General features: G+C 34.3%; 1 protein-coding gene across 6 annotated transcripts in view; it reads left to right on the top strand.

Moving 5' to 3' along the window:
- FASTKD1 (FAST kinase domains 1) overlaps nucleotides 1-26,404 on the top strand; it is a 50,340-nt gene extending 23,936 nt beyond the window's left edge. For 3 of the 6 annotated variants that reach the window (XM_025994089.2, XM_025994088.2, XM_025994090.2), the window contains exons 4-15: nucleotides 3,209-3,334; nucleotides 5,309-5,707; nucleotides 8,882-8,992; nucleotides 9,857-9,988; nucleotides 13,498-13,984; nucleotides 15,223-15,337; nucleotides 17,526-17,654; nucleotides 18,460-18,591; nucleotides 18,954-19,067; nucleotides 24,264-24,402; nucleotides 25,017-25,131; nucleotides 26,151-26,404. In XM_025994089.2, coding sequence (XP_025849874.1) covers nucleotides 3,209-3,334; nucleotides 5,309-5,707; nucleotides 8,882-8,992; nucleotides 9,857-9,988; nucleotides 13,498-13,984; nucleotides 15,223-15,337; nucleotides 17,526-17,654; nucleotides 18,460-18,591; nucleotides 18,954-19,067; nucleotides 24,264-24,402; nucleotides 25,017-25,131; nucleotides 26,151-26,246 — 2,095 coding nt within the window. In that variant the 3' untranslated portion in view covers nucleotides 26,247-26,404. The remainder of the gene's footprint in view (nucleotides 1-3,208; nucleotides 3,335-5,308; nucleotides 5,708-8,881; nucleotides 8,993-9,856; nucleotides 9,989-13,497; nucleotides 13,985-15,222; nucleotides 15,338-17,525; nucleotides 17,655-18,459; nucleotides 18,592-18,953; nucleotides 19,068-24,263; nucleotides 24,403-25,016; nucleotides 25,132-26,150) is intronic. The other 3 variants (XM_072751870.1, XM_025994092.2, XM_072751871.1) reach the window with 1 other exon arrangement.

Here is a 26,404-nt window from a genome sequence, read left to right as displayed (position 1 = left end):
TTCCTTACATCCAAATTGTAAGGAACAAGGCAAACTCAGAATTTGCAGATAACATGATACTATGTATAGAAACCCTTAAAGACTCCACCAAAAAACTACTAGAACTGATAAATGAATCAAAGTTGCAGGATACAAAATCAATGTGTGGAAACCTATTGCCTTCCTATACACTCATAATAAAGCACTTGCAAGTAAAATTAAGAAAACAACCCCATTTGCACCTGGGTGGCTCTGTGGTTGAGTGTCTGCCTTTGGTTCAGGTATTGGTCCCAGAGTCCTGGGATTGGGTCCCATATCGGGCTCCCCATGGGGAACCTGCTTCTCCTCTGCCTGTGTCTCTGCCTCTCTGTCTCTCATGAATAAATGTATAAAATCTTAAAAATAAAATCCCATTTACAATTGCACCAAAACCAATAAAATATCGAGGAATAAATTTAACCAAAGAGGTGAAAAACTTGTACTCTGAGAAAACTACAAAACACTGATGAAGGAAATTCAAGATGATGGAAAGAAACAGACGTTCCATGCTCGTGGGTTGGAAGAATGAATATTATTAAAATGTCTATCCTACCTAAAGTAATCAACAGATTTCATGCAATTCCTATCAAAACCAACAGCATTTTTCACAGAACTGGAACAAACAATCCTAAAATTTGTATGGACCTACAAAAGACCTCTGATAGCTAAAGCAATCTTGAAAAAGGAAAACAAAACTGGAGTTATCCCGATTTCAGATTTCAAGTTATATTATAAAGCAATGGCAATTAAAACTGTGGTACTGGCATAAAACTAGATGCTTAGGTCAATGGAATAGAACAGAAAACCCAAAAATAAACCCACCAATTATATGGTCAATTAATCTTTGAGAAAGGAGGAATGAATATCAAATAGGCAAAAGACAGTCTCTTCAACAAGTGGAGTTTTAAATGCAAAAGAATGAAATTGGACCACTTTCTTTTTCTTTCACCATATACCAAAGTAAACTCAAAATGGATTAAAGACCAAAACGTGAGACCTGAAACCATATAAATCTTTGAAGGAGCACAGGCAGTACTTTATCTGACATTACCTGTAGCAACATTTTTATAGATACAGCTCCTGAGGCAAGGGATATCAAAGCAAAAATAAACTATTTGGGACTACATCAGAATAAAAAGCTTCTGCATAGCAAAGGAAACAATCAAAACTAAAAGGCAACTTAGTGAATGGGAGAAGATATTTTTAAATGACCTTTCCGATAAAGGGTTAGTATCCAACATAGATAAAAACTGAAATAACTGAACACTCCAAAACAAATAATCTAATTAAAAATGGGTAGAAGACATGAACAGACATTTCTCCAAAGAAGACATCCAGATGGCCAGCAGACACATGGAAATCATCAGGGAAATGCAAGTAAAACTACAGTGAATTATCACCTGTCGAAATGGCTAAAATCAACAACACAAAAAACAATAAATGTTGGTGAGGATGTGCAGGAAAAGGAACCCTCTTGCGCTGTTGGTGGAAATGTAAACTGGTGCAGCCACTGTGGAAAACAGTATGAAGGTTCCTCAGAAAGTTAAAAATAGAACCACTCTGTGATCCAGTAGTGGCACCACTGCGTATTTACCCCCAAAATACAAAAACATTAATTCAAAGGGATATGTGCACTCTGATATTTATAGCAGCATTATTTAATAATAGCCAAACTATGGAAGCAGCCAAGTGTCCATCAATAGATGAATGGCTAAAGAAGATATAGTAAATTTATGCAATGGAATATTATGCAGTTATAAAAAAAATAATGAGATCTTACCACTTGTAACAACATGGATGGAGCTAGAGAGTATAATGCTAAATGCAGTGACAAGTGCATCCCCTCCGCCCCCTGCCAAAAAACACAGAACAACTCTCCTAAACCAAGTAGAAACCTAGGGTAAGAAAGGAAAGGATTGCCTTAACATACAGAAGAAGCCACAGGATATTTATCTGTAGACAGGAGCAGACTCATCACTGGTGATTATTATCCCTTCTTATGCCCTTTTAGGATACTGATTAAAGCATAAACCATGTTAAATTCTTAAAATTTTAGTTATATGTGGGCAAGCTCTGTGGGCCTTTGTTATATGGGCTGGATTAAACAGGATCAACAAGTTCTATGGGCTGAGAAAGCCTACATTCATTTACTAAGTTGTGATTTCACAAGTCTCATGACCTCAACCCATCTGTCTTTTCATCTTCTCCATTTTTTGCATTCTCTTTAACTATCTTTTATTGAAAATAGGGAGAGTAATCTTACTTCTTTTGTGAGCAGTCCAAACTACTGGGCTTTTGGGTTAAATTTGGTCATGGTTGACAATAGCTCAAATTTTTAAAATTTTTCATTAAAGCAGCATATGACCCAGAGATCATGACCAGAATCAAAGGCATAGTAGTTAAGCATACTCAGTGATCCACCCAGGCACCCCTATCCAATGTACTTTTGATAGATATTTAGGTTGTTTGCAGTTTTTTGCCATTAACTTACTGTGCTGTGCATAACTTCCTTTTGCTTGTCTTAGTGAATTCAGAGAAAGTAATCAACAGATTTCATGCAATTCCTCACCCCAAGAGTCTTTTAAAATCTATGACAATTCTCCTTCCCTCTCTTTGTCTTGCCATTTACTTGTTGAAGAAATGGGATCATTTTTCCTACAGAAAAATTCTGGAGTTTTTCACAGACTAGTTGTAGTAGTTGATTGTTTTGTTAATGTATAACCTTCTGTTGAAATTGATCTGTCACCTCAAAAAATTGATAAATGATTTAAATAATTTCAAGTGATTTTTCCCTTTAAAAAAATCTTAGTAGCATCTGACTTTATAAATGTTAGCATAATTACTTTTATAACAATAAAAAGAATAAGCATTTTAGAAACATTCCTTTTAAATCAGTAATATGGGCAGTCCCGGCGGCTCAGCGGTTTAGTGCCATCTTCAGCCCGGGCTGTGATCCTGGAGACTGGATCAAGTCCCACGTCGGGCTCCCTGCATGGAGCCTGCTTCTCGCTCTGCCTGTGTCTCTGCCTCTCTCTCTCTCTCTCATGAATAAATAAATCTAAAAAAAATAAATAAATTAGTAATATATTAGCAGTGTATTAATATTTTTATTGCTTTTTTTTATAACTGTTTATTGTGTTTTAAGTGAAAGTAAATAATAATAATCTCCTTTGTATATTTCCTTTAATAGGTTTGATATTAATGTGCTGTCAAAATTTTCCTCTTGCCTAGCAAATCAACATTTATATTACAGTCCATTAATGGGAAAAATAGCTGATATTGTACATAGGAACCTGGAAACCATAGACGATTTAAGGTAAATGTATTTAGGTAAATATATGGTAGAGAGATTCTGGGCTTTGGATGCACACACACTTAGATTTGCCACTTCCTATGTAGCTTTAATCTCTTGAAACTTTAGTGTCCTTATCTATAATACAGTACTATGGAATCTACTTCGCAATGTTGCTGTGGGAATTAGAAAGTATATAAAGTAGAACATGATGTTGTTGAGATCTGTGGAATATTTGAGATTTTACTTTACTTGCAAGGTAGTTAGTTCCCTGCCCCTAGTGACCTTATTTAACTTTAATTACCTTCTTAAATACCCTATCTCCAAATACAGTCATATTGAAGACTAGGACTTTAATATATGGGGTTTAGCGGGGACACATTTCAGTCTGTACCATACATCAGTGTTCATAGCAGCATTAGTCATAAGAGTCAAAAGGTAGAAATAACCTAAATGTCCATTGAAAGATGAATGGACAATCAAAATGTGGTATATGCCTACAATGGGGTATTATTCAGTGGTAAAATAGAAGGAAATTCTGACACATGCTACAACATAGATGACATTATGCCAAGTGAAATAAACTAAAGACAAAAGGACAAATACTGTATGATTCCACATAAATGACTTCCCAGAGTAGTCAAATTCATGAAAGCAGAAAGTAGAATGGTTATTGCTAGGGGCTGACGGGGTGAAGAATTGAGGGTTAAATGTTTAAATGGGTAAAAAGTTTTAGTTTGAGAGGATGGGAAAGATTTGCAGGTGGATAGTGGTAACCTTTGCACAACAATGTGAATATACTTAATACCACTGAACTGTACACTTAAAAATGTGTAAAATGGTAAATTGTTATATATATTTTCACATACATAACCACAAAGTACCTTGGAAAAGCAGAGATAATAAAAATCAGTGTAAATTTTTTTAACTTTAAAAAATTATAGACCCTTTGAGAATCTAATAAAATCTTCGGACATTCCTCTACTCTAAACTGCAATTAAAAATATACATACAACTAAAAAAAAAAAAACATTTCAGGGTGGTTTATGGTTAAATGAAATAGCAATGTTAAGTCACTAATTAATCCTGCTTAATATTAACATGAAACATTTGAGTAGAGAAATCAAAATATTGTACAACTGGGTTTTTAAAATATATTTATTTTATTGGAGAGATTGAAGAAATTTGGAAACAAAAATAAATGAAGTCTCTCTATCCTAATGGATGTGATAGTTTTATATTTACATTTTTACGTCTTTTCTGTAGATGTTTTATAATTATCATCCATGAACATTTGTTACATGTCTTTTCCATTTTGCATTCCTCATTCATTATGGGTGCCTTCTTGTATTTGTAGTTTTCTGATTTATGTATTATGTAAAACCTGTGTTTTGAAAGCAGGGACCTCACCCTTGTAATTTTGATGTCTCCCTCAATGCTTGGAAGAGTGATTTATGTTCCTTAAAAGTTTTTTTTTTTTTTTTTAGTGAAGAAATATTAATGCTACCTTATGTTCAGTACTGTCATATATTACTAGCATGAGACATTAAAAAGTATGAAGTCATTTATTAATGAGAAATAGTTTGTCAAGATTTTTATTAGTAAGTTACAGATATACAGAGAAAGGAATAACAAAGTGCAGTCTACTGCCAAAAATATGAAGTGAGACTTTTAATATTGCATTCATGGGCTATTGGTCCAAAGTGATTTCTGAATGAATGTCACTCTAATTTTTTCCTTCAAGGCAATTATCTATAGAATGATATGTTATACATACTTAATAAAAGATATTAGTATAATTTTTTTTTTTTTTATTCTAAAGGTATTTGATTACTAGGAGATCTGCATTCAAGTCCAGTAAGAATATTTAGGGAAAAATTTTGTGGTATAAGGCCCATAATATTTTAACTAGTTCTTTTACATATTTAATCATTTAGTCTTAGAATTGTTCTTTATTCTTAAATAATGTGAAAATCTTTGCATCTTTTTCCTTTTTAGATCCTTGTCTGTATTGATGGTCAGCATATCTTCTTTAACATCACAACGATTTCAACAACAGTTAGTGAACAAAACAGAACATCTTTTTGATACCATAGATTCTTCCCAGGTTAACGTTGCAAGAAGAATAGTACAGTTTCTTCGAAATATTAAATATAGTTATTACCCACTATTAGAAAGGTGCAATAAAGTGTTTTTAAGCAATATGAACCACCTTGATTTGGACTCCATCAGTAAAATACTTAGTCTGTACCACTTTCTGCAGTTTCATAGTTTTGAATTTGTTAAAATGGCTAAAAAGAGGCTAACTGAAATGATTCCTCTGTTTGATCATCTTGATGGCTTTGTAAAACTTTTTGTAGCATTGGGACCCATGGCAGGACCTGAAGAAAAGAAACAGTAAGTTAGCTAAAAATGCTTTACTTTTCTTACTCTTTTCTTATTTTCTGGAAGGCACAAATATCACCCCATGTAGCCCTGGAAGAGAGAATAATCTCTTATGTCTGCTCCTTGATTATTTCTCTGATTGTTATCATTTACATCTCAAATGCTTGGTCTACTGTTAAATTCTCAGAAAAAGCCAATAACTCCATGGTGGTGGCCAACACAAGAAAGGATGAGGCAGATGGATATTCTCTGGAGAATACCCAAGTGTGTGTTTTTATTCTCTCTTCCTGCTGGGCCATATGATTGACTCTACACATAGATATAAGACTTTCCCACCCCCAGTTAGAGGGTATAGAATATTTAGAATTATAATAGTCCTAACAATGGACCATTCTATCCTGTGTTGTCCTCAAGTTTGTTATCAAAGGCATTTCTTAAGTATCTTTAGTAAATGTGCTCTTGTCAGGTTGGAGTGAATTTCATCTGTTTCCTATCTTTTAAAAATTTCCAGTTTTTCCAGATATTGATATAGATAGAACTGTTTGGGATATAAATATGAGCAAACATTAATTTTTTTCATTTGTTTTTACTGAAATTCGATTTGCCAATATACAATATAACACCAAGTGCTCATCCCATCAAGTGCTCTCCTTAGTGCCCGTCACCCAGTTACCCCAATCCCCTGCCCACCTCCCCTTCTGCAACCCTTTGTTCATTTCCCAGAGTTAGGAGTCTCTTGTGGTTTGTTTCCCTCTCTATTTTTTCCCACTCAGTTCCCCTCCTTTCCCTTAAAATCCCTTTCACTATTTCTTATATTCCCCATATGAGTGAAACCATATGATGATTGTCCTACTCCAGTTGACTTACTTCACTCAGCATAATACCCTCCAGTTCCACCCATGTCGAAGCAAATGGTGGGTATTCAACTTTTCTGATGGCTGAGTAATATTCCATTATGTACATAGACCACATCTTCTTTATATCCATTCATCTATCGAAGGACATCGTGGCTCCTTCCACAGTTTGGCTGTTGTGGACATTGCTGCTATGAACACTGGGGTGCAGGTGTTCCAGCGTTTCACTGCATCTGTATCTTTGGGGTAAATACCCAGTAGTGCAATTCCTGGGTCGTAGAGTAGTTCTATTTTTAACTTCTTGAGGAACCTCCACACTGTTTTCCAGAGTGGCTGAACCAGCTTGCATTTCCACCAAGAGTGTAAGAGGATTCCCCCTTCTCCACATCCTCTCCAACATTTATTGTTTCCTGTCTTGTTAATTTTCGCCATTCTCACTGGTGTGACGTGGCATCTCGCTGTGGTTTTGATTTGTAGTTCCCTATGGCAAGTGATGCAGAGCATTTTGTCATGTGCCTGTTGGCCATGTGTAGTCTTCCTTGGTGAAATTTCTGTTCGTGTCTTCTGGGAAAAGATTAAATTAATAAATGATTACTAGGTATGAGCAAAGAGATAATTATGATAGTGGATTCAGTTACGCAGGGATTCCAGGAATTGGATAATAGAGGTATCTACATCATTACTCTGTTAGCAAAAGATTCGTGGAGTTTTATTTTTAAGGGTCCTTTGAATTATATGAAGACATTTAAGGATACGTTTTAAGAGACTATCAAGATGGGAACAAGAGGGCAGCCCGGGTGGCTTAGCAGTGTAGCGCCGCCTTCAGCCCAGGGCGTGATCCTGGAGTCCCAGGATCAAGTCCCACGTCGGGCTCCCTGCATGGAGCCTGCTTCTCCCTCTGCCTGTGTCTCTGCCTCACTCTCTCTCTCTCTGTCTGTCACGAATAAATAAAATCTTAAAAAAAAAAGTTGGGGACAAGATAATTACTTAAAAAGCTTTTATTGGAGTTTTTTTTTTTTTTTTGTCACCAAGTACTACTGAAATCTCATGTGCTAAAGCAGTACAAAAGTTGAATTTCACTGAGTCCTTGCCTTTATGGAATTTAAATTCCAATTGGGAGGATAGAAATGTATATATAATTAAAATGTTTAAATACCATGATGTTGGAATACATTATGCACAAGTACTCAAATTACTGATACAGTAGGAAAAGGAGAGAAAAATGTGAACATAAATGGCTAGGGAAAGCTTTGAGTAGAAGCTGGATTTGAAATGTTTGATAAGGTTAATGAAAAGGATGGTGTAGAAATCTCCAGTATGAATAGAGAATTAATTTATCCTGTTACCTTCAGATTTCATGTTTTGGGCTAGCCTTCTAAATTATTCTAAGGGGGCACCTGGATGGCCATTTAAGCATCTGCCTTTGGCTGAGGTCATGATCCTGGGGTCCTGGGATCGAACTCCTGCTCTGCAAGGAGCCTGTTTCTCCCTCTCTGCTGCTTCCCCTGCTTGTGTGCTCTCTCTCTCTCAAATAAAATCTTTTTTATTTTTATTTTTATTTATTTATTATTTTTTTATTTTTTATGATAGTCACACAGAGAGAGAGAGAGAGAGAGGCAGAGACATAGGCAGAGGGAGAAGCAGGCTCCATGCACCGGGAGCCCGACGTGGGATTCGATCCCGGGTCTCCAAGATCGCGCCCTGGGACAAAGGCAGGCGCCAAACTGCTGCGCCACCCAGGGATCCCAAAATCTTTTTTAAAAAATAAATTATTCTAGAAGATACAGTTATATAAGATACCCGTATTAGTGTACTACTTTGGATGGTTTCAAAATGGATCATCTTTGTAAATTTATAGTGTTTCAGCAAGTATTTAGTAGATAAGGTTTGTTAATATGGAGATATATTGACTTCCTGATTAGATCTTAATCAATTTAGGATAATTGGAATATTGTTTGACTATCAGTTTTTAGTTCTTTAGCTCTGTAGTACTGAATAATTTCACTAAATCATTGCATTTTATAAATATTAGAACTTTATCTTATTTGAACATCAATTAAAAAACATTTGTCTATATTTTATAAGAGACAATTTAAGATTAAATTGTAGTGAAGCCTTAATTCCTTTGATGAAAACAATATATTTTCTTTGTTCAATCATATTTATATTATCCCCTATTATATGGGGAGAAAATTTATACTGCATATTGAATTCAGTTTTTGTTTGTATTTCTTTTCTATTCATTACCTAATAACTTATTTAAAAATAAAAAAACTGTTTATAAGCTAATCATTATGTTTTTCAACATAAGAATATTTTTCTTTACTTCTAGACTTAAATCAACTATATTATTGATGTCAGAGGAGCTAACCAGCCAGCAAGCCCTGGCAGTGATGAGTGCAATGGAAGAGATGGAAAGCAGAAATTCACATCTGATTAAAAAGTAGTCTTTCCTGAAATTAATGGTGTTACATTTAGTTGTCATTCATAAGTAACTACTTTCTTTGAGGATACATTATTTTTTTCTATAATCAGTTTTGAAGAAATAAGGAATTAACACTTAAGGCATTATTATCTAAATAGTTTTTTTTTTAAATAGAGATTTTAAAATTGTTTATAGCATTTTTTGTTTCATTTGTTGCTTTTGTTATTTTCAAGTAGAGCATTATGATGCTAGGAAAATGGAGAGCATCTATATGAACTTGAATTGTTTCACACCACAGTTATTACCTTGAAATCATACTGCCATATATTGTCTTTTTTAATATGAAGTTTAAGAAGAAAAAAAATGCGTAGTTCAGATTATATATACTTAATGTTTTATTGTATGTTCCTTTTTAAAGTATTCCTCCCACCCTGTTTCTTCCAATGTACTCCCTCTTAGCATTTCTTACTGCTTTTAATCAGTTCCATTAAAGGGCCAGTGTATTAAGGAAGAAAATTAAATCAGTTTTGCTAATTGTTAATAACTCTTGGTAAAGATTTCTTTGTGGGGAAGAAATGGAATTTGATGGCTGTCCTGTGAGTTTTTTTATTTAGAAAAGTGAAACTATGCTTTTCTCTCCTCTTACTATTAATAATTAAATATTATTTCATTCACACTTCATTGATAGCTCTTATACCATTCTATCTTAATTGTTTACATTTCTATCACCATCTTGAGACAGCTCTTCAAAAACAGAAAATCCTATTTCAATCATTGCTGTTTCTCCAGCACAGAACATGTCTGGCATGAAAGAGCTCCTCAGTAAATATTTAATAAATGAATGAATGAATTGATTATAATACATGTTTTATCCTTTTTTAGAATCGCTTCAATTCTGCATAAACATTTGGATGACTATAAGCCATTCGAGTTATTGAAGATAACTCAAACATTGATTTTTCTACATTTTCAAAGTAAAGAGCTTTTTGTGAAACTCAGAGAATTACTGCTTAGGTAAGATTAAATCAAAGTGTTTATTTTATAATCTCGACTCAATGATTGTTTTGTTTGATTATGTAGAGAGTTGTTAGAACTTTTGGAGGCAGAATTAAGTGGCTTATTATTTAAAATGTTAACACATTTATCTCTCCCCGTGCCCATTCTGTCAGTGCTCAGGCCTGGTATATTCTGAAATGAAGCAAGTAGGGTAATGAGTTCCCCGGGGCATGAATAACAGTAAAAGCCAAGGCATTTTCCTTTCTTGCAGAAATACAATAACTATGAAAAGATTGGAGCTGCCCAGCAAGACAAAACTCCATTTGGGAGCACTCATACTTAGGGGCCTTCAGTCTGCTTACTTGCCTGTTTTAAGGCATGTAGATTGTTTCAAAGCAGATTACATTTTTTAATTTGTAATTTTTAAAATAAGATATCTAAGAGTAATGTTACTGAAAAAGTATTTTATCTATGTAATTTAACGTTTTCTGTTTTTCTGTGGATATAACATTCATATTTTTTTTAAAGATTTTATTTATTTATTCATAGAGACACAGAGAGAGAGGGGGGCAGAGGCACAGGCAGAAGCAGGCTCCATGCAGGGAGCCCGATGCGGGACTCGATCCAGGGTCCCCAGGATCACACTCCAGGCCGCAGGCGGCGCCAAACCGCTGCGCCACCGGGGCTTCCCTCAAGTAGACTTTAGAAGGAACACGGTCTAATTAAACTATTCACATAACTATTCCTATGAGTAGCTCTTGAAACCATCCAGGGAACAGAGAATTCATATACTAGAATAATGTGGGCTTATTATTATTATTATTATTTTACCATTTTGAAATGTAATCTACACAAAATATACCTACCTCCTCATCTCCCAGGTTAACTACCAGGCTTGTTCCAACTGCATGGATTAGTTTTGTCTGTTTTGTGTGTGACTTCTTTTGCTCAACGGTTACATTCATGAGATTTATCCATATTTTTGCTGTATTGTATTCAAAAATAACAAAATACTTTTATTCACTCTATTGTTGATGGATATTTTACTTATTTCTAGTTTTTGGCTACTATGGGTAGTTGTGTTCTGAATATCCTCATACATGTCTTTTAATAAATATATGTATGCATTTCTGTAGATATTTACCAAGGAGTATAATTGTTGGTTCATAGGTTATACATATGTTCATCATCAGTAGATCTTGACCAGGAACATTACATTGATACAAGTGAACCAGCATTCCATAACAGTTTCTGAGTATCATGCCTCTTGAAGCATCTTCTGCCTCCTGATTCTCTTTGTAAACTATTTTTGATTTGTTTTTCAAATCCTTACAAAATTGTCTATATACTCTTTACCCCATGAGTTATAGATCTGTGCATCTCCTGTAGTGACTACATAGGTATAGCATTTCTAAAAAGATCCTTATGTAAGATATGTTCCATTTTAAAAATTAAATCTGACTGAACCTGTACTTTAAAAAGAAAAAAAAAACAACGGTTTTCTAGAGGGGTTGTACCAAGTTATATTCCCAGCAGCAGAATGTGGGCTGAGCATTCCTGTTGCTCCACATCCCCGCCAACACTTCACATATTTTTATTTTCTAAATTTAGCCATACTGTGGTGCTATTGTAAGTAAAGACACATGCACATGTAAGTTTTAGAATTTGAGGAAGTGTTTCTAGGAAAAACATCAAGTGGAAGTTGGAGAGATTGTATCCGTTGGGGGTTTATTTTTAGACAAGTATGGCAAGGTTGGCAAATATTGAGAGTTCTATTCCCTAGATCAGTTCTGCAAATAGATGCAGCTTTGGGGGCTTTCTTTATATAAAAGTCTATATTTATCTTTTTGTGGTTATAAGAATAAAATATGCATTTAGTTCTAATTGGGTACCTACTTTGTGTCAGGCAGTGGACCAAATATTATATAAAAATCATTTTGAAAATTTTGGAGAATAAAAAAAGAAAGTATAAAAAAGAAAATAAAAATCATTCCTAAACTCATTCATCCACTGGCAGTGGTTTGGTTTATTTACTTGTGATATATTCTTAACTTACACGTGTGTGCATAAATGTTTTTTTCTCTCCTAGTTGAGAATACGGTTTTGTAGCTTTTTTCCCCACTTAACCCTTACCCACTTAGCATTTTCGCATATCATTTAGAACTATTTGTAAATCCTTTTAATAACTACATAATACCCATATAACTGTACCATAATTCATTTAAGTATTTCCTTTTTTTTTTCATTTAAGTATTTCCTAATTGAACATTTAGTTTTCAAATTTTAGCCATGTAAAAATGTGATACATAACACAGATCTTTGTTAGCATTTTATTTATTTTTCTTTGTAATACTATGTATTTTAAAAAAATTTTTGTCATTAAAGTGTAGTTGCCATTTGCTCACATTTTAGATTATTTTCTTAGTCTAGTTTCCTAGACAGGAATTGACCATATCAAATGAAGTAATTCTTTTTAAGTTTTTGCTCACATTGTCTATTATGATTGTTTTAATATGCTAATATAATATTTTAAAAAGTAACTCAACAACTTTGTTTTAATATAGATTTGATTTTTTTCTCCTGGTACTTCTAAACCAAAAGATTCTTTAAAAGCTTCCAGTTTTTGGGGATCCCTGGGTGGCGCAGTGGTTTGGCGCTTGCCTTTGGCCCAGGGTGCGATCCTGGAGACCCGGGATCGAATCCCACATCAGGCTCCTGGTGCATGGAGCCTGCTTCTCCCTCTGCCTATGTCTCTGCCTCTCTCTCTCTCTCTCTGTGACTATCATAATTAAAAAAAATTAAAAAAAAAAAAAAGCTTCCAGTTTTTTATTTGTAATTTAACAACTGCTGTCCTGGTGGCCAGACTCTTACTTTGGGGATGGGACTGTTACCATGAGAATTTGGGAAAGAGGAATGAGAAGTGTTACTCAGTGATCACTGTATGGCAGGGCCTGTACTATGTCAAACCAGCTCCTAACTGGTCATAGCAAACAGCCCAAAATCTGTCTCCAGCAAAAGCACTGGAAATATTGTTCTGACCCTGATCTTTGCTTTGGTTACCCTGACTGTGGTTTCATTTTTGGTTTTGGTTTTTTTTTTTTTTTTTTTTTAATAGAATTCTTTTTTTTTTTTATTTTAAAGATTTTATGTATTTATTCATAAGAGAGGCAGAGACAGAGGCAGAGGGATAAGCAGGCTCCCTACAGAGAGCCTGATGCTGGTCTCAATCCCAGGACCCCAGAATCACACCCTGAGCCAAAGGCAGACACTCAACCACTGTGCTACCCAGATGTCCCTATGGTTTCATTTTTGCATAAAATATTTGAGATGTGCCTTAGAAAATCTCCAGACTTTTTTTTAGTAACCCTTTGTGGAACAGTCATCTTTGAATTTAACTCTTCTTAAACTAACTTGTATTTTAAACCTGCTATACCTGCTAATTACAATAATGGTTATTATTCAGACTTTATTTTTTGTTTTGTTGCTGATTTATTAATTTTGTTCTTTTCATATTTTCCCCTTTTTAGGTACTTGAAAATTAGTGTTATACCTAGTGAGATTGCCATCCTGGTCTATGCTCTTTCCATTCTTCCATCTTCTAACCTAGGTGAAGTGGAGATATCTCAAATTGAAGCAGTTTTACCACAGTGTGACCTAAATGACCTGAATGGTTTTGCCACATCTGTTTTAAGATGGATTCAGTATGATCGCAAATATCTGGATAGTACCACTGGGAAACAACTGAAACTGCTTCAAAAACTAGATCACTATGGACTTCAGAGACTACGAAAATGCAACAGTTTGAATCTGTTATGGAAAGAACTTAAATCTTTAAAAGGAGACTGGTTTACTGAGTCACTTCTTGAAGAAACAGTTGCTACTTTACTGCGTTTGATGGATGAAATTAATTCCAAAAATGTTGCAGAGATCGCATCTTTTATTTCTAGAACAAACTACCTCAATACTTTGCTACTTGATAGGATAGCCTCAGTGGTTGTTCAGCAGATTGAAAAGGTAAAATTAAATTTTATATAGTTGTCAACTTCTAAAAGCCATAAATGTTTATCAAAGTACTTTGAGAATTAATTGGAATTTGAATTTTATTATTCTTTATTATTTCAAAGATTTTATTTGGGGGAGAGAGAGCGAGCGAGCATGCATGCAAGCCTCAGCAGGGGTGGGGGTGAGGGGCAGAGGAAGAGGGAGAATCAGACTCCCTGCTGAGTAGAGAGCCCAACATTGGGCTGGATCCCAGGACCCTGGGTTCATGACCTGAGCTGTGAGGGCAAATGCTTAACTGATTGAACCACCCAGGTGCTCCTGGAATTTGAATTTTAAAAATTAAGTTTTAGTGTCTGATTCAGCAGTTTGTTCCTCCTCTAAAGCTTTTTCCTCCAGCAGTGTAGATCTGAGGAGTATAGCAGTCATCTTTTGGTTCATTATAATATTTTTAAGATCTGTAGTCAAACTCATTGTTTAGAAGGATATACTTGTATTAAGGAAATGGAGTATGCATGATTTTTTTTCTTTTCTATAATCCTGTGATATTACTTTTACTATCTAGGAACGACTACATTTAAAGTGTGAGATAAATGTGAAAAATGAAGAAAAAAAGGTGTACACTGACTTCTGTATTCTTAAATTGTCAATGTGTCTTCTTACAAATGTATTTCTGGAACTTACTTGTAAAATACTTTTTCTATTATGTGAGAAGAAGCTCACTTATAAAATCTATATCAGGATAAGGCTTTTACTTAGAAGACAGTATTTTTCCCAAATTAAAATAAAAATCTGTCTTATTTGCTTAGTGTAGTACCTGGCAATCATTAAGTTTTAGACAAATGAGTGAATAGTGAAATTTTAAAAAATGAATGAATGAAAGAAATATCCTGATATTATAAACTAACTTGATTATATGATGACTCTATAAAATGCACTGATGTGGAAATTAGTAATACTATTTCCTATTAATTTTAATGACTAATGAATTCTGGAACAGGATTTTACACCTAATAAAACTGATTTGCAGATTTTCTGGTTAATTTTTTTCTGCATTGATACTTAGAGTTACTAGGAGCTAGTGGTGGGACTAAGTAGATTACAACAGGGTGGGAGAAGTAATCGGTAGTGATGCATTTATCATTTTACTCTAGGCATGTTAGAAAAAGATTTCTACTCAAAATAATAATTAGGTAAATTTTTGTTCTATTTTACTAAAGTTTAAACAATAACATTTTGTTGTGTTTATACAGATCCACCCTTTTGAGATCCTTGGCATTATTCTTCCATTTAGCGCCTTGAACTATGATCCACCTCAAAATGATGAATTTTTCAGGATTTGCATTCAACACCTGAATTCTTACTTAAGTAGGTATATTGTTTGGTAATATATTGAATAAGCAGGTTGGAAGATACCATTGTCACTGTGTTAAGAGATATCTCTTATTTAAGGGATAATGATAATGGCCATGAGTTCTAGACCTAAAAAAAGTTTATACCCATTTTTGGAACATTTTTATTATGAAAAATATCAAGCTTAAAGAGAAAATGGAAAAAAAAAAATCAAACAAAGAGCACCAACATACTCACCGGGAAAACTCAGTAATTGTTAACATTTTGTTGTGTTTGCTTTGCTGTTTGTTTCTCTTGCTCTCTTATTTTTTTCAGAGCCACTTCACAGTAAGTTGTAGGCATCGTGACTGTAGGTGTATGGTTACGCATACAACTCCTAAGAATAATGACCTCTTATATCACCACAGTACTGTTGTCATACCTAAGAAAATTAGTACTCATAATACCTAATATACAGTCCACGTTTAAATCTCCCTCGTTAGTCTCAAAAATACCTTCTAGGGTGTTTATTTGGAACCCAGCACCCACTCATTGCATTAGGTTGATACCTCCTTAGTCTCTGATAGTCTGTTGGGTTTTTTGTTTTTGTTTTTGTTTTTTTTTACTTTCCCCTGCCATTGACTGATACCATAATATTATAACCATGTCTGATACTACTTTGGGAACAGACAAGTAAAACAGGCTGCTGTGGTATGTTTATACTTAGTCGTGAGTGGGGCTTATGCATGTGTGGCCTTATATATATCCTTTTTTAGTAACATAGCAATATGCAGAAAGAGAAGACTTGAAACTGAGACTTAAGACTGTGCTTTCCTAGACAGCCTGGGTGGCTCAACCGTTTAGCGCTGCCTTCAGCCCAGGGCGTGATCCTGGAGACCCGGGATCTAGTCCCATGTCAGGCTCCCTGCATGGAGCCTGCTTCTCCCTCTGCCTGTGTCTCTGCCTCTCTCTCTCTCTCTCTCTCTCTCTCTCTCATAAATAAATAAATTCTTAAAAAAGAAAAAAAAGAGTGTGCTTTCCTGCTTGTTCAGTCTTGTGTCAACAACCAGAAGGAAATGAAAATACGTCCTTTTTTTAAAAAAAAATAGAGTTTAAGAGAAGAAAGATTGAGAAATGCAGCTTTGATTTTTTTAAGACTTACTAAGAGAATGTTTGGAAAATTCTTGGAGACCTTTATAAGTAAAATTTTAAATAATGGCATAATATTTTTCTTTATTTTGATTAAGTATTAGTTTTGACAGGCCACTGTTAAGCTCATTTATGACTTGATCTTGATTTATTAAATAACTCAGCAAAAAATCCAAAAGGAAAGATTTAACATTTTTTTTTTTTTGTCCTTTCTAAGAATAATGCTACCAATAGGGACCCCTTCCTTCTCATTGGAAATATCTCTTGGACGAGGCAAATTAGCTAAATAACCTCAATCTTGCACTCTGGGACATGTGCCATGCTGTTGGGTGACAGGTAGGGAGAAGGTGCTATTTGAAACCTGAGCTTCATATGTGTCTACACTCAGCCTGGATATTTGAGATCCCTACACAGCAGCACAGAGTAGTAGTCTAGGCTCTGGAGCTAGGTTCTCTGGGTTAAACCTCACTGTCCACTTGCTAACTGTGTGACTCCAGGCAAGTCATTTAACTTCCCTGTGCCTCTGTATACTTATTTTCAAAGCAGAGATAATAATTGTTCCTACTGTATACTGAGGTGAGATTTCAATGAGTTAATATATGTAAATGCTTAGAATGATACCTAACACACCTGAGCTCTATTATATTGTTATCATCAATACAGAGACTAGGACCACTTATTACATATACTACTGACCTTTTGTTTCGAATTCTTTATCTTTTCAAAGCAATTTTTAAAACTTTATATGGAAGTAAAATAATAATACAGGAATATTTACATATCCTTAGCACATAGTATGAATTTATATAAAGAGAATCACCCAAGGAATCAGTACTCATGTGAAGAGACAGTATTACCACAGTGTCCTCCTCTCCTGTCCCCCTTTCCTACTCTACTCTCACCCAAAGGTAAGCACTTCACCACTCTCCTGACTTGTAACAGTATAGATTAGTTTTGTCAAGGCTATGTTTGTATCGTTTTTTTAAAATCTGGTTTGACCTGAATAACGTGTGTGGTTATGTACATCTGAGGTGGCTGTATGTTATAATTTTTTTAAATCTTAATTTTGTTTTAGGTGGATTGGAGCCTCCCATGTTAGTGTTTCTTGGTTTCTCTTTGGCTGCACTTGGATATTTTCCGGAAGATCTGCTGAAGGCAATTTTTAATATCAAATTCTTGTCCAAACTGGATTCTCAACTTGAACGTATGTATCTACACTAAATTATTACTTACACTTTCTATTCAAGTTTCAACTCACCTATACTGAAGCATTTAAATGTTAATATATAAATATTTTTTTATTTGATTATGAAAGTATTTCCTGCTTCTTGTCGAAAATTTGGAAAACATAGAAAAAAAAGTATAAAACAGAAATTAAAAGATTATTCATAATTTTACCACCAAGTGAAACTACCCTTTCAGTCATATTTTGGAGCATATCTTTCTTTTCTATCTCTTTTTTATTCTTATGTGTATGTTTATATGCCTAGATGTATTCTAACATAAATTTTGGATTATTAACATATGCACTTTTATATGTTGCCTTTTGTCATCCAGCTATATTTTGAACAGCCATTAAATATTCTTTGATATCATGATTATTTTAGTGTCTATATAATCTATGATATGAATGTAATAGCATTTGTTATCATGTAAGTTGTTTCTAATTCTTCATTATAAATAATGATTTTTATACATGAATCATTGACCGCACCTTTGTTTCTTTAGGATAGATACCTAGATGTGGAATATTAAGTCAATGAAAATTCTTTGGTAGTATTTTTAAAAATATAGTTCTAATATTCATGATTAGTGAAAACAACATAAGAGTTGGTCCTAATCATGCCACTGAGTAACTTAAAAATATAAAGCACGTGTGTGCAAATCAAATGGTTTTATGAGAATGAAAATACTAACAAATAATAGGGATAAATGAATGTGAAAAAAATGGATTGTCTTTTTTATGTCCAACCCATCGAAATCCGTTAATATTTTATTTTTGATTTCAGTTTTATGTTCATCTCTAAATAGGAGGGTCCAGTTTCGTCTTATGGAATTAAATAGAGCAGTCTGCTTGGAGTGCCCTGAGTATCAGATTCCATGGTTTCATGACCGCTTCTGTCAACAACAGTATAACAAAGGTTTGAATTTTCTTTGGGTTAGACAGCAAAATTTAATTCTAAAGGGAATTATTAGTTAGTACCTTGTTATGCCCAACCATGACACCAGAGTTACTGAGGATGCCATAACCTGTTTGATAGAACCATTTTATAGGTGGGATTTGTGTTATAAGAATTACTTAATATTTAGGACACTAATTACTCTTTGGTAGAGAGCGCAGAACTTATATTGTTCTGAATTTAATATCATTGAGTATGGTATTATATTGAAGCTTTTGTTGAAAATATTAATCTTTATTTTTCAGTCTGTAGAACTGGGTTGATTCTCATTTTAAACTGATGAACTTCTTTTATGTGAACTAATTATTTTTATTTTCATAAAGATATTGGCAGCATGAATGGAGCACAAAAGCAGATTTATAAAATGTTAGCAGAGGTGCTAGGAGGATACAATTGTGTAAAAGCCTCGGTTCTTACCCCTTATTACCACCGAATAGGTAAGTCTTTGGTAGGTTACTAGGTACTTTCAGAAAACTAAACTAATTAAAGTAGAATCGTCTCATCAAATGGAATTTCTAAACAGACCAAAATAGAAAAAAGAATACAATGATTCCTCAAGTTTCCATAGTCCAGCCTGAGAACCATCAACATTTTGTTGTTTTTCAAAAAAAATTTTTATAAATCTTTCATCAATTCTAAGTAAAACCCAAGTTCAGATTCACTGAATATTTCTAGATCTCCAAAAGTTTTTTTTCCTCTCCATGAAGTACCCCAAAGTCAGGGAAATGATTTAGCACCATTTCATTATTTGTTTTTTTTTTTTTTTTTTAAGATTTTATTTATTTATCCATGAGAGAAACAGAGAGAGAGAGAGAGGCAGAGACACAGGCAGAGGGAGAAGCAGGCTCCAAGCAGGAGCCTGACGCGGGACTCAATCCCAGGTCTCCAGGATCATGCCCTGGGCCGAAGGCAGGCGTTAAACCACTAAGCCACCCAGGGATCCCCACCCCCCCCCTTTTCATTATTTGAAGTTCATGTCAAAAACTAACTTGGATTGGGCACCCCGGTGGCTCAGGGGTTTAGTGCCGCCTGCAGCCAGTGTGATCCTGGAGACCGGATCAAGTCCGGCGTCGGGGTTCCTGCCTGAAGCCTGCTTCTCCCTCAGCCTGTGTCTCTGCCTCTGTCTCTCTGAATAAATAAATCTTAAAAAAAAAACAAAAAAAAAAACTGACTTTGATTAACCACTCAGATGAAGATTTCTGTAGGTATGTGCTCAGCTCCAACCTGGTTAACCTTGTTTCTCAGTGGTCTAGCTGTAGAAAGCATTCTGATTTCATTGTGACATAAAGTTAGTGGGCTAGTGGATAAATTGGACAACATATAATTAAAAAAAAAAAAAAAAAGCTAGGTATGCCTGGGTGGCTCAGCAGTTGAGTGTCTGCCTTTGGCTCACGTTGTGATCCCAGGGTCCTGGGATCAGGTCCCACATCGGATTCCCTGCATGGAGCCTGCTTCTCCCTCTGCCTCTGTCTCTGCCTCTCTCTCTGTGTCTCTCATGAATAAATAAATAAATCTTTAGTATAATGCATAATATATTATGCAAGGAAAATATAATGTTTGACAGACTGTTATATGAAAGGGAAATTTATCTATTTCAAGGATAAAAATATGGTAAAGATTAAAGGAATCATATTTTAAGTCAATGTAAGGAAAATTTTAGGAAAGATGTATCAAAAAATGAAAGAAGAAATATTTGTAAAGAAATTTTTGGGCAGAAGCTGAATGACCAGATTGTGTGTTCAGAAGGCTGAACCAAATAGTCATTTATACTCTCATCTTTACACTACAGAACACATCTTCTCAGTTGTTTGGTTTTACCTTAGGATTACATTAGTAACAAATCCACAAATAACAAGAACTTAACAAAGTTTATTTCCTTCTCCCATACTCTTAGAGTATCTAGGTCTGGGATGCTAGCACCACAAACATTAAAGATCAAGATCTTTTTATTTTATTATAATCTACAACCTTAACATGTAGCTTCCACTTTATGGCCCAGAATGTCTCCTTGTCCTTTAGCCAACACATCTACAATCTAAGCAGGAGGAGGAGAGAAGGAAAAGGAAGGGTATCCCTTTAAGAATAGTTCCTTGAAGTTGCACATGCCATTTTTAATGAATACTCTGTGGCCACACTTGGCTGTGGGTGAGTTTAGAAAATGTTTTTATTCTGGGTGACCATGTACCTAGCTAAGATTTAGGGATTCTATTAAAAATGAAGGCAAGTATTAGGTATTGGGGAATAACTTGCACTCTCTAGGAGAGGGTTGTTTTAAAAGATTGATATAGATCTTCCTTGATTTACCATGGGATTATATCTCGATAAGCCCATTATAAGTTGAAAATATTGCAAGTCAAATGCATTTAGGGGTGCCTAGGTGGTTCAGTTGGTTAAGTGTCTGACTTTTGATGTCAGCTCAGGTCGTCATCTCAGGATTGTGAGATCAAGCCCCACATGGGGCTCTGTGCTGGGCATGGAACTTGCCTCTTTGACCCTCCCTCTGCCTCCTGCTCCCATCCCTTGCTTGCACCTGCTCTTGCACACATGCTCTCTCTTAAATAACAAAACGAAACATTTATTAATTTTAAAGATTTTATTTATTTGACAGAGAGAGAGCACATGCAGGGGGAGCGACAGGCAGAGGGAGAGGGAAAAGCAGGCTCCCGAGGAGCAAGGACTCTGACGTGGGGCTTGATCCCAGGACCCTAGGACCGATACTCGAGCCAATGGCAGACGCTTAACCAACTGAGCCACTTAGGGGCCCCCCAAAAAGGCATTTTACCTAACATGGCATACACCTAACATGCCAAACTTCATAAATTGGGCTAGCCTACATTAAATGTACCCAGAACATTTACATTAGCCCACAGTTGGGCAAAATCATCTACCACAAAGCTTGTTTTACAATAAGGTATTGAATATCTCATGTAATTTGTTGCAAACTGTCCTGAAAATGAAAAACAGAATGGTTCTAAGTGTATCAGTTGTTTTTCACTACTGCTGCCCAGCATCAAAAGAGATCCAAGTTCAAAATCTGAAATATGGTTTCTATTGAATGCATAACACTTTTATACCATTGTAAAGTTGGAAAATCATAGGTTGGGGACTGTGTGTATACTGTTAATCTATACTATTTAAAATATGTTTATATTTTAAAATAATACTCCTGTAAAAATAATGCTCTTGGAAGGAAATACACTAAAACATGAAAATGATCTGTAATTCCGTCTCATAACTTAAAATTATTGATCACCAACTTTGTGACAGGCACTGTGACTGGTTATTTCATTTTATTCTTTTTGTTTTGTTTTTGTTAATGTTTCTTTCAAACTATAAATAGTCATATCTGTGTAAAACATTCATAAAATACAGAAAAGAAAAAAAAATCACATGTAACTAATTGTGCATAACATGTAATTAGTACTGAAAGTAGGATTAGTCTGTCTCAAGATTATTGTATTTCCAATTCATATTTGTCCTTTCTCATGTCAAGAGGCATATTTTTATGTGAAAATGTCTATGAATCATTAAAAATAAGATTTAACTGGTATTATTTATGTTAATTGATATAGCATAATAAAGACAATGTAATAGTATGATTAATAACTATGGATTAGGGGCATTGCTTAAGGTTTTATTTTTTTATTTTTTATTTTTTATTTTTTAATTTTATTTTATTTATTTATTTTTTTTGCTTAAGGTTTTAAAAAAAAAACACTCACTTAAAAAAGAATCACAGGATACTACTTATAGAAAAACCAGAAAGGACAAATAACAAAAAAGAGAAATAACCGTGATATAACCATTGTTTACTTTGGCTGTCTATTTTTGTAACTGACTTGCTTAAAACCAAAAAATGGTTTATTCTATAATGTTTGTAGCTATTTTATATATTGCAGATATTCTTCTGTGCCCGGAAGCATACATTATTTTTAGTGACTGCATCCATATTTCATTGTATTGAGTATATGATAGTTTATTTAATCCTTAGGACTCTTTGTTGGTACATGCATCTGTCAGACAGTGCTGCAGTTTTATAAAACAACAGCAGTAGTAATTGATATGCCTATATATTGTTTATTATGTGTTAAACACTGTATGAAGTGTTTGATGTATAATAGACTTTATTATGCCCCTACCAGGTACATAAATTACTCTATATTAGGAAATTGAGGCCAAGACATTATTGTTTGCCCAAGGTCATATAGTTTGCAAATGGTGGAGCCAGTATTTGACCTAGGCATTCTAGCTCCAGAATTCATTCTCAATAAGAGAACTATATTTCACATTTGATAGTTAGCTCGAAGTTGCTTCAGTGCCCCAGTTTCCCTTATGTATAAAAAACATATACTCTTTCCTTTTCATTCGTTGTTTCTTTTCTCATTTGTCCTTTCTTTTTCCTTCGGTTTAAATACTTTTACAATTGTTTTTATTACAGAACAATTTCCAAAAAAAATAGCATAGTATGATGAACCCCCATCCAGCATCAACAGTTACCAAAACTCACTCACCAGACTCACACCTGATCCTTTTCAAGCAAATCACACATATCCTCTTAAAATGTTTATCTGAAAAGGTACATAACCACAGTCCTGTCATTATCACCTCACCATTGTTCATAATAATTTCTTAGTATTACATAGCTTGTCAATGCTTGAATGTCTCAATTGTCTTTTATATGTTTTATTTTACTGGGTTTTTTTTGTTGTTGTTAAAATTGAGATCTAGACCTTACATTTGGTTGATATGTCCTTTTAAGTTCTACGTATCACTTTTCCCCTTACAATTTCTTTATTGAAAACAAATCCCCCCCTCCACATCCTAGACTTTTGAGTCCTCTTGTATCTTTTAACATGCTCCTGCATCCCTTGTTTTCCTATAAGCCACCCCTTAGATTTAGAGGTTTGATTAGATTCAAGTTAGATCCAGGTTGGATTTTTGTTTGTTTGTTTACCCAGACTATTTTGTAGGTGGTATATTCTTCTTGCATCATATCAGAAGACACAGTGCTGGTTGTCTTGTTTTTATTATATTATGGATTCATCAGCTCATCCATTAGAAAGTTCTCCTATCAGTTTTTCATCTATAGATTTTATCAGTCATTGAAATTATTGTCTAAATCCATCATTCATTAGGGGTGGTAAAGTAGTGATATTCTACATCTATCATTTTTTTTGCATTAGCTAGAATTTATCTAAAAATAATTTTCCCATATCAATTAGTTATTCTTATGTATACAGTTCATACAGGACAGACATGTTTGAATCTTTGTCTTTACTAGTTTCCAGTGAGTGGGTTTAGCTTCCTCCAAATGCTACAAAGAGATTTAAGAGGATTAAAATAAAACTCTTAATGTTATTTGGCCTACACCAACACTAAATATAACTGTGCTAAGTATAGTTTAATAATACTTCCTCGTTGATTTTTATTGATCGATTTTCAAAGTGAGGTACCATTGGACCAGATCTTTAAAAAACAAGTTGGATAATTAGGGAGGTGTACATCGTTCTTTCATATATGTGTGTGTATATACATATGTGTCTCTATATGTATTTGTATTTAAACTATGTCTTAGACTTTTACCTGTAAGAATTTACTTAATTCATATTGTTGATTCCTGTACTTCCTTATAGATTTTGAGTGTGTCTTGGACAAAAAAAAAAAACCTCTTCCGTATGGAAGCCATAATACAACTTTGGGAAAACTGCCAGAAATGCACTGGGAATCAAACACCCAAATAACTGGATCAAGACTGCCACCAGGAGCTGAGAGGTAGCTTCTTTCTTAGTTTGAGATTTTGTTAGTTAGACGTTAGGTGTAGCATAATTTAATGAGTTCAGTTATCAAGGAGTGATTGTAGGAGAATCTGCTCATTTATCTTCTGCATTCTGCCTCTGTCTGCTTTTCCTGTACCTTCCACCTTTGTCTGTCCTTTGCTATTCAAAGCCTAGCAGTCTCTAACTAAAGTGCTAACCTCATTGTCCTCAGTGGAAGTAAATAATATCTTCTCTGGAAGAAATATATCTGGAAGATATCTGAGCTGTATTATAATTAACCTAATATGTATCACATGTTCTGTTAGACTATAGGCTATGTTTCTTTATGTTTGTATCCCTAACAGTGCCTTCCATATGGTAGTCGCATAATAAATATATATTGGACAAGGAAACGAATGACAGCATGGAGATTTTTATTATAATTTGGTGTAAACTCTAATGAATAGGCTTACATGTCACCAATTACTAATTTAAGTAGAAAAATAGCACACTCATTTATATTCATTTGGCTGTTAATTTATAAAGATGCCACTTTGTTCCTGAAAGGCTTGTAATTATTCAGTGTCTCGTTTTGATTTCAGAAGTAAATATTTTTTTTATCTTACATAGGATTGCTCTGCAATTTTTGGATTCAAGAGCTTTTTGTAGAAACATCCCTCACTTAAAAGGAAAATCTGCTATGAAAAAACGACATTTGGAAATTTTGGGCTATCACATAATTCAGGTATGAAATACTCATGTAATTCAGTCTCTAAAACCCTGGAGAACTGGCTATACATGTGTTTCCTTTTTTAAAAATTGTATATAATTAACATACAGTGTTATATTCATTTCAGATATACAACATAATGGATCAGCAATTCTCTACATTACTCAGTGCTTACCATGATTAAGTGTAGTGATCATCTGTCACCAAACATTTTTTCAGTCTTATACACTGTATTCCATATGCTCAATTTTTCATCTCCATGACTTACTTATTTTGCAAGTGGACGTTTGTACCTCTTAATCCCCTTTATCTATTTCACCCATCCCTCCCTGACATCCCCACCTCCTCTCTGACAACCAGCTGTCTGATCTCTATTTAAGAGTCTGTTTTTTTGTCTCTCTTTTTCTTTGTTCATTTGTTTCTTAATCACATATGAATGAAGTCATATGGTATTTGTTTTCTGTGTCTGACTTATTTAACTTAGCATTATACCCTCTATGTCCATCCAGTATGTGTTCCCTTTCTTTGTGAAAGTTCTACTATTCCTTTTTTTTTAACATTAAAAAACATTAATTTTTTAAACATTTTTTAACATAAAAAAGTAATATTAGAATATCTCTGAAACAGAAGAGTAATATTTCTTGAACAGTAAATAAGAATCATATTTTATTGTCTTTAGAATATCCATTGGTTTTTTAATGTATCTTACGAGAGAGAGGCACTGTGGAGATGGGTAGAGATACAGAGGAAAAGGCTAGTGTATGTATATAGGGAAGGTACATAGGAAAAAAAACGGCCACTATTGATATTTGTAGGAATAGGAGGATAAGATAAAAGGAGCTGTGAGGAAGAAGTAAGTCTCTGGGCTTTATCAGGAAAAAGGACCAACTTAGCTTCTAAAAATGGTTTATGCTTATGTAAACTAATTTCACAGGTTCCTACGGCTTGACTCAGTGGTGCTTACAAGTCTTCCCTGATGTTTTTATTGTTGTTGCTTTAAAACTTTCATTCCAATGACGTGATATATTTTACAGATCCCTCATTTTGAATGGAACTGTATGGCATTGTCAACAAAGGAAGCACGGATGGACTACCTGAGAGAACGGATATTTGGAGAAGGCAAATCATGATTGTAGTTTTTATTTAAAATTAGTGATGATGGTGTGTCACATCTGAACTTATTGTAATTAAGCGATCTGACTCAATGAAAAAATAATAGTACAGAATTGACTGATTTCAAGGTCAGTTGAATACCTATTAAAATAAAGACATTTTACTTTCTCCAATA

The sequence above is a fragment of the Vulpes vulpes genome, chromosome 3 (assembly GCF_048418805.1).
Source record: "Vulpes vulpes isolate BD-2025 chromosome 3, VulVul3, whole genome shotgun sequence".
Lineage (NCBI taxonomy): Eukaryota > Metazoa > Chordata > Mammalia > Carnivora > Canidae > Vulpes > Vulpes vulpes.
This window is presented reverse-complemented; position numbering and strand designations above follow the sequence as displayed.